At 40.4% G+C, this 9,432-nt stretch overlaps 1 protein-coding gene across 1 annotated transcript; it reads left to right on the top strand.

Annotated features, from left to right (window-relative positions):
• The first annotated feature begins 638 nt into the window (after positions 1–638).
• On the top strand, positions 639–1,303 carry LOC149177179 (uncharacterized). The gene is made up of 2 exons (XM_089421686.1): positions 639–1,091; positions 1,229–1,303. Exons 1-2 carry the CDS (start codon positions 639–641, stop codon positions 1,301–1,303), a joined length of 528 nt encoding a protein of 175 aa, XP_089277812.1.
• The last annotated feature ends 8,129 nt before the right edge of the window (positions 1,304–9,432 follow it).

Here is a 9,432-nt window from a genome sequence, read left to right as displayed (position 1 = left end):
GGAGAGGAGGCGGAACTGGCAGGGGGAAAGGTAAGGTTTTTGGCAGAGGCAGAGGTGCAGGTTCAAGTGAAGAAGGCAGCAGTTCTAAGTCTGCAGGAACAACAGAGAAGGACAATAGCACTAGAGGAGGACGACCGGCCCAGCGAGGGCGAGGAAATGGTCGGGGCAGGGGAACTGTCCAGTGCTATCGTTGCCACAAGTGGGGACACAAGTCGTATGACTGTCCTGAAGGTGAACCAGTAGGTGGAAGAGGAGCTTATGTTGCCCAGCCAGAGGATGCTGAGGCAGCACCTCAGGAAGTGGAGAACGCACCAGAGACAGGTGAAGCTTTGGTGTTGAATAAGGTGCTGTTGAAACCAGCAAAAGAAATTGCAGAACCTGACCAGTGAAAGGCTTTGTTCCGAACAGTTTTCAAGTCACAGGGTAAGTGCTGCAAGTTGATCATCGACAGTGGAAGTACCGACAATTTAGTGGCTGTAGAGATGGTGGAGAAACTGGGATTGAAAAAGCTGAAGCACCCCACTCCCTACAAAGTGTCATGGCTGCAAAAAGGACATCAACTGTTAGTTGATGAACAGTGTGAGGTGGAGTTTCAGATAGGTAGGTATAAGGATAAAATTATCTGCGATGTTATGCCAATGGATGTCTGTCATATACTGCTAGGACGATCCTGGCAGTTTGACAGAAGCGTAGTTCATGACGGGAAAACAAACTGTTATAAGTTTATCAAAGATGGGATCAAGCACACGCTTGTACCCATCAAAGAGGAGAGTGCAGCTGAAACCAGTGGGGTAATAGCATTATTGATGGGCGGAAAAGAATTTATAAAACAGATTGAGGACAGTGATGTAAATTTTGTTGTCATAAGAAGGCCAAAGGCAGTGATACTGCATACACAGATTTCAGACTTGCCCGAGGAAATCCAAAATATGTTGCAGGAATTTGGAGACGTCGTGGTGGATGACCTTCCGGATGAACTACCCCCCAGGAGAGGTATTAGTCACTGTATTGACTTTATACCAGGGGTTAGTCTGCCAAATAAAGCAGCCTATCGTATGAGCCCTAAGGACCATGAAGAAATTAGGAAGCAGGTCTGGGAGTTGTTAGACAAAGGATTGATTAGAGAAAGCATGAGCCCCTGTGCAGTACCGACCGTTTTGGCTCCAAAGAAAGGAGGAGAGTGGCGAATGTGCATGGATTCTAGAGCCATTAACAAAATTACTGTTAGGTCCAGATTTCCATTGCCGAGAATGGACGATATGATGGACTGTTTGAGCGGGGCGGCTTATTTCTCAAAGATTGATTTGAAGAGTGGATATCACCAGATCCGAATACGGGAAGGAGATGAGTGGAAGACAACTTTCAAGACAAATGAAGGGCTGTATGAGTGGCTGGTGATGCCATTTTGGTTGAGCAACGCTCCCAGTACTTTCATGCGCCTGATGAATGAGGTGCTGAAGGAATTCATTGGGAAGTTCGTAATAGTTTACTTGGATGACATTCTGATTTTTAGTAAAACTAAGGAAGAACATTTCAGGCATGTTCGAAGTGTGTTGAGGAAGCTGCAGCAAAACAAGTTGCTGATCAATATGAAAAAGTATACTTTTTTTCAGCGGGAGTTAGTGTACCTGGGTTTTGTAATTGTGGAAAATGAACTAAAGATGGACCCAGAAAAGGTGGCAGCTATAGTTAGCTGGCCTTCTCCAAGAAGTTTATTTGAAGTCCGAAGTTTTCACGGACTAGCAAGTTTTTACAGGAAATTCATCAGGAATTTCAGTGAGATCTGCGCACCTATGCTGGATACGATCAAGGCAAATCACCCTTTTCACTGGACCGAAGCAGCGGAAAATAGTTTTCAGATTTTGAAAAGGAAGATTACCGAAAGGCCGATATTGAGGTTGCCTGACTTCAACAAACACTTTCAAGTTCGTTGTGATGCCAGTGGTACAGCCATTGGGGCAGTACTTAGTCAGGAGGATAGACCAGTCGCGTATTTCAGTGAAAAGCTGAACGAGAGTAGACAGAAGTACTCAACCTATGACAAGGAGTTCTACGCAATTATACAGGCGTTAAAGCATTGGAGACATTACCTATTGGGTAATGAGTTTGTTTTATTTACGGATAATTCTGCATTACAGTACATCATGCAGCAACATAAATTGAACCATAAGCATGCAGCATGGGTTGAGTATCTTCAGAATTTCACGTTTGTACTGAAACATATTAGTGAGCAAGGGAACAAGGTGGCAGATGCGCTGAGTAGGAGGGCCCTACTCTTACAGGAAAGTACAATGCAAGTTTTAGGCTTTGAGCACCTGAGGGAATTGCATCAAACAGATGCAGATTTTAAGGAGGCCTATGAGGCCTGCCAAAACCCTCTGTTGAGAAATAGTAGCCCGTGGTTGGACTACAATTTACAGGAAGGGTTTTTGTTTAAGGGAGGACAGTTATGTATTCCCAACTGCTCTATGCGAGAGAACATTATTCAGGAAAAACACAGTGGGGGTCTGGCTGGACATTTTGGTATAGACAAGACATTTTCACAGGTAGGGCATTTCTATTTTTGGCCGAAGTTGCAACGGGATGTACAGAGGTACGTAAGTAGGTGCAAGATTTGTCAACTAGCAAAGGGTCACAGTCAGAATACAAGTCTTTATTTACCATTACCCATTCCGAGCAGACCGTGGGACTCTGTCAGCTTGGATTTTGTTCTGGGCTTGCCTAAGGCACAACGGGGTTTCGATTCCGTAATGGTAGTGGTAGATCGATTTTCAAAGATGGCGCACTTTATACCTTGCAAGAAAACCAGTGATGCTACTTATGTAGCACATTTGTTTTTTACCGAGATCGTTCGACTGCATGGTCTCCCAAGGTCCATCATCTCCGACAGGGACGTAAAGTTCACCGGACATTTTTGGCAAACCCTGTGGAAAAAGTTGAACACCCAGTTACAGTTCAGCTCCGCTTACCACCCGCAAACCGGTGGACAAACTGAAGTGGTAAACAGGAGTCTGGGGAATTTGCTACGGAGCTTGATAGGCGAAAATTCACGGATGAGGGATCGTGTACTTGCTCAGGCGGAATTCGCATATAACGATTCACCTAATCGCAGCACTGGTTATAGTCCCTTCCAGATTTTATACGGCATGCATCCACGCGGAGTGCATGAATTACGAGATTTGGGAAAGCTCGAAAAACGAAGTGCTGATGGGGAAGATTTCACCCAAGCAATGAGCAACTTACATGAGTAGGTGAAGCTAAAATTGCAGGACAATAGTCAAAAGTATAAGCAGCGAGCTGATTCAAAGCGTCGGGAAGTTCAGTTCAACGTTGGAGATGAAGTCCTTGCGTATTTATGTAAGGAACGGTTTCCAAAACGGGAATACAACAAGTTAAAGTATAAAAAGATCGGTCCCTGCAAAATCATTCGCAATTTTTCTGCAAATGCCTATGAGCTACAGTTGCCACCAGGGATCGGTATTTCTCCCATCTTTAACGTGGCAGATCTGTTCCCCTATGTCGCTGATCCGGACGACAGTGCAGCAGCAAAGCCACCGCGGGACACCAGTTGTGAAGAAAGTTCATGGATGAGACAGATGTCAATGGCACAACCCCTTGAGATCAAGAGGATCCTTGACACACAGGTAGCCAGGCGCACACGCAGGAAAGAATATCTGCGGTACTTGGTCAAGTGGAAGGACCGTCCGATAGAGGACAGTTCGTGGCTCGACGCAACGCAGATACAGAAAGCAGGATATTCTGTCGACGACCTCATGGAACGAAGCCATGACTTTTTCCCACCTCGGGAGCCTGATACAGGAGCATCCAGCTCCGAGGAGACAGAAGGTGGTTGACTGTCTCGAAAAGAAAGCAAGAACAAGCCGAGGACTACATGTATTGCTGGACAGGTTATTAAACTTGTCGTTTTTGGTTCCTTTTTTGTTATTTGTTTCATTTTCCAGAAGGCCGTTAAAGACCGTAGGATTACAGTTGTGAATTGTTTTAGTTTAGGAAATAATTAGCAGTTAGTTATCATTTTTGTTAAAAAAAGAACTGGCTAACAGTTGGACAAATTCTGGTTGAACAGTTCAATCGAAAACAAGAAGCAGTTATACTTTCCAAGTATTAAAACAAAGTGAAAAATAGTTAGAGGGGGAGAATCTCCAGTACGAGAAACATATAGGAAAACAGTCTTCTGTAATAAAGAAAACAAATCATTTATTTTGCCAACTAAGAATCCATTGCTAATTATTTTCATACGTTGAGTCCTATGTCTACTTCATACTTCTTTCTACTGTGATTAAAATTCATTTGAAACAATAAGACAGCAAGCTGTAACAGGAGTCGAGAAGGGAAAAGTGTTGCTACAGGAAACCATTTCCAGCAAAGGAGGGGGAACCATTCAACAGTCACCGACGAACAATCAGGTAACGAAATACGATGCTTTCAAACCATTTACAAAAATAATGCAAAGCACTGAAAGCAAATGTGGAACAGTTTAATTCAATTAACCAGTTAACCACTGTCCATTACAAGCAAGAGCGCACAAAAAGATTTTCTGAGCAGACAGCGCTCACCAAAAAAAAAAACAAATTTCTTTTAAATGAAACCTCTTAAGCTAAATACAACAGAGCAGGGCTATTCGAGCCACAAAGGACAGAGTGGAGCACAACCCAACTACAACTTGGGTGACTGCAACTATAAAGGAACAAGAACCAGGAACATCAGAACCCTTCATAAATTAACAACCGAATCATGGTCGGAAAGACCCTACCCGTTGTGTGAGTCTGGGCGGGTTTTGAACTGCTCCCCGGAGATTGTAGAGAGAGCAAACCCTCGGCGGCCAGCCACCTTAAACAACCTGCAAACAGAGGAGGACGAGGGTTAGTGTAAACCCGAAATGAGAGAATGAGCTAACCAGCAAACGAAACAAAGCCATAAAATACATTGGTGCTTACCTGTAGTTGATAAGGCGGCATTGCAAATCCGAAACTGACAACCAAAGCCTGAAGACAAGGAACGAGTCTGTAAGAGTCTGGAACAGGCGCGAAAGCAGAGTATGGCATAGAACAAGTGCATACCTCAGAGGCAAGGTCGAACGAATCGAGCCAAAAGTGCGGAACTGGAGGGTACCCTGTCACAGTTACGAACCAACAAGTTAACAGAGCCAAGAAACGAACCCATGCGACAGAAATTGTCCAAAGAAACAGCAACCATACCATAGCACAGGGTAGGAACTGACGGTGTTTTCGCCCTCATAGAAGCTCAACGCACAGAACAGAGAAAGCCCGAAGGCACCAGCGAAGCTCAACGCACAGAACAGAGGAAGCCGGAGGCACCAACATACCTTGGCAGAGCAGAGCTCAACGCACCGAACAGAGGAGGCCCGGAGGCACCAACATACCCTGACAGAGCAGAGCTAAGAGTCGAGCACAATGAACAAGCGAAACTGACAATAAACGAGGGTAGGGTTTGTCAAAAGGCGGGAGCGGCCAGACCGAGGAAACCGACAGGTGGCATCCCATGACCGGTGAGGAGGGACAGTGATCAATACAAGCAGATTGCAAGTGAATCCAAATCCACGAAGGGATTAATAACAACACACCATAACATGACAGCTAATAAACCATAGGTTAATCACCAAAGGGACGAGAGGGGCCTGTAACCTTAGCACGGTTACCAACTACGTTCACATTAATTTCCACACGATTGAAACAACACTATGCAACGTTGGAGGGCTGGGCCATCAGTGTTATTCACGTTCTCTAATGTCGAAACCCCCTGGCACCACACGTTCTTTAGTGAAGGAACCCCCCGAAACAACAACTGATATAGCCAAGAGAGTTCACTTCCTTGGTTTCCTTCTCCAATGTTCCATTTTTCGAATCCTTTTTGGAATTAGAAAAAAGACATCCATTTTTCTTTGACCCTTCCAGTAGCTTCTTGCAGGGAGGAAAAGAAGCACCAATAGACTCTTGCAGTGCGACAAAGAAGCACCAGAATCCAATTGCCTTGTATCCATCTCTTCCCGAATACACACCCTCAATTCTTCATAGAAAGCACACCTTGAACCATGCCTACCTTGTACCATGCAGATTTTGATCCTTCTTATGTGGTAGTATGCATCCCTATCATTAATTTGATTTACCAAATTCCCTATTGACAGTGTCATGAATGATGCCATTAATGTGCCTTCTTAAACTCTTAGTTGACGTTGTTGTCAGTCACAGTGTAATATTTTTTTGCAAGTAAACAATTAAGCAATTTTATCAGTTGGTTTTCTAAGACAACTTAACACATGTTCCTTACTCATTGGCTACGGACAGACAATGAAAACCGCCCAAAGACCTCTCCCTTAAAGAATGCCTCTGTACACGTGGCCTATATACAAACCCATTCATCATCTTAGATCTTCCATCTCAGGGAATCAAAAAAATCATGATCTCTAGGAATGGGATTTGATGTGGCACCACCAGAAATTAAAGAAGAAGATCGAAATGGAAACCAACTATTAGCTCACAAAACACTACACTACCACATCTAACCCTCTCTATCTCAATGTATCCCACCAGTTTTGGGAGTTAATATCATGAAGAATGAAACGAGGAGTGACCCCATAATACGTTTGATTGCAGAACTCCAAAATTGGACTCTCCATATCATCATCAACATTAAGTGTGAAATCTTTTGCTAGTAGATTTTGTTATGAAATTGACAATGAAAAATAATTTTTCCTATGTTTATGGTTGCATAAAATTCACTGGAAGAGACAAGAACGATATCACAAACGTTCGAATGGATTCCATGTGGACATATGATCGCAATGGAGAAGATGAGGTTGGAATTACATTTTGAAATGTCTCCAGCAAAGGAAGGATTACCATATACATAACAAAGATAAGTTTCACATCTGATAAAAGGGAAAATTCTAGATATAGATACATTATATTGTTACCTAGATCTGTAATTGTTTTAGGAAATTGAAGAGGCATATAAAGGTTATAAAAGGGAAAAAAATATTTTGTAAAAGGGGTGGGGGGACGGGCGGCGGAGGGGCCACTAGAAGGCTAGAGCATGCAAGAAGGGGGAGGGATGATCATAAAAGTCTGGTTACTATGGAACTTATGACATTAACTTTGTTTACTATAAGTGTGATTGTGCTTGAACGATTTTAGTGTATTCAAACTTAATTATATATGATGTTTCAAGTCCATAGTTGATTTTGAAAGAGTTTTTTTGGATTTCTTATAAACTTGTTTTGGGAAGCTTTGAAGAACAAACACAATTATTTTCATGGTTGTGATCTGTGAATAAAAAATGATTTCATTGCATTTTTCCTTTGTTGTATTGGATCTGATTACACATATTTATGATTTAATTAATCTTTCAATATTGGTGTCTTAAAGGATGATCTGTAAATTACTTAAGTATGATTTTCTATGAATGAATTATAGAAACTTAGATTGTTGGAGTATTTTTTTATATATCAATTGGGCTAATAATAGGACTGTAATGATTTATACACCCGCATATATAAGTCTTTTTCCACTTACTTGCTGAAAAATTTTAGGGTTTAAGTGCTGAAAGGTTTATTGTTCCATAGGAATTGTTATAGTAATTTGATTTTTCCTAGAGTGAGTTAGTATCAGGTAACTATGTGTATATTTTCATTGCATTTAATTCTTGATGTGAAATATCAAGGCAACTCGAGACTATTATGTGTTTGTTTGAAGGTTAGAGGACTGCAATGATTTGTGGTTTCTCTGTCTTTTACAAAATATCATATTAAAAGTTAACTAGCTTTTAAATTATAATTGCATTTATAATTTAAATTAGTCATTTAGTTTGCATTAAAATCCACAACATTACATGAACAAAATACAACACATTGATTTATATTTGTCCCAATTACATTAGTTTCTAGTTGTTTCCTTCTGTATATATATGTAAATTGGATTTTGTATATTTGTGTATAATGTTGTTCATTCTATATTTATTTGTTAACACAAATACTTTAATACATTATATCTAATTAAGTTTAACCTATTTTATACATAATTAAGATAAAACATAAACTCTATTTCATGTATATATAATTTTAGGATAACGATAGGATATTCCCCACTCCCTCTTCTTCGCAAGAGGAAGATATTTATAGGCTAACAAATCCTTTAAACCCGTCGGGAGTGGCTATTCAAACAACTTAGGTTTTGTGAAGAAATTTTGTTTGGGCCACATCCCCTTTTTTGACAAACGGTCCAAAAGCCCATGTCAACGAAATGGTGCTAGAAGGAGGGAGTGAGGTAAAATAAATAATTAGATCATTATCCCTCGGCCTCTAATTTTTCTAGATTCAATCCTTCTTCTTTGTATCATCTCACCACACGCTATAAAGCAGGTTAAAGGAGAAGTTGGCCTATTTGAAGTCAAGTTATTTTTTGTTAGATCTAAATTATGGTTCCTACACATATCATTGTTTTGGAACTCGCTTTTAATTTTCATTTACCCAGGATTTCCAACAAGACAATTTCCCTCTTGTCAAGACTTACCTTTGATGGTGAAGGGAGCACATATGTAGAAGATCATCTTTATTTTTTTTTCTAAGTGTTTAACACATAATATTATTGATCTTAATGTTCTTTACAAATTATTTTCTCTAGCATTTCGAGGTCGGGTCAAGTATTGGTTCAATTTTTTTTTGGTTAATTCCATTAATTCCTGGTCTGAGTTTGTGTTTGAGTTTTTATCATATTTTAACAATGTTGATTTTGATGAATTAGAGGAAGAATTAATTTATCTAAGGAAAGAAATTGGTGAATCATTAGAAAATTGGTTTTCTTGCCAAATTTGCAAGCAATTGCTTTATGCCCATAATTCGTACATGTGGCATTCAATTTTGTTCAAGAAGGGGGAAAAGGAATGGTTCTTCTTACCAAAGATTCTTCTCATTCAACTTCTTGGATTGATACTCGTTCTCTTGGGTCACTGACAATATTTCCTTTGATGGGAAAAGGCTCTTTGTGCATGTTTATTTGAATTTCCCTTTCGAGGAATTCATGGTTTTTGCTAAAATGGAGTGTTCAACCTCTGTTGTTTCACCTTCTTTTTCCTTTCTAGACACTTGAAGGGAAAGTGCCTTACATTACTACAATAAAAACATATGAGCAATTGCATACCTTTATTTTGATTCTTGGAAGTCCTTTTATCTCCTTGATGTCATATTCTTTTCTCTTCCACTTTATTGTTGTTGGATATTTATTTAACAAAGTTGGGGGGTCCCTTTAATGATGTTTCTTGGTAAATTTCATCTTCCAAAATTGTCTAGGGCTTAGAGGAACAATGTTTGGTTTGAATCTCTGAAATGCTTCAGAATTCTTTGCACGCTTCTGAATATTTATGAACTGGTCATTTAATTTTCTATTCTCTTCTTCC

The sequence above is a fragment of the Pinus tabuliformis genome, chromosome 4_1 (genome assembly GCF_031772625.1).
Source record: "Pinus tabuliformis cultivar Carrire ecotype Pingquan chromosome 4_1, CPIR1, whole genome shotgun sequence".
Classification (NCBI taxonomy): domain Eukaryota; kingdom Viridiplantae; phylum Streptophyta; class Pinopsida; order Pinales; family Pinaceae; genus Pinus; species Pinus tabuliformis.
The sequence above is the reverse complement of the archived record's forward strand: the minus strand, read 5'-3'. Positions and strand labels throughout refer to the sequence as shown.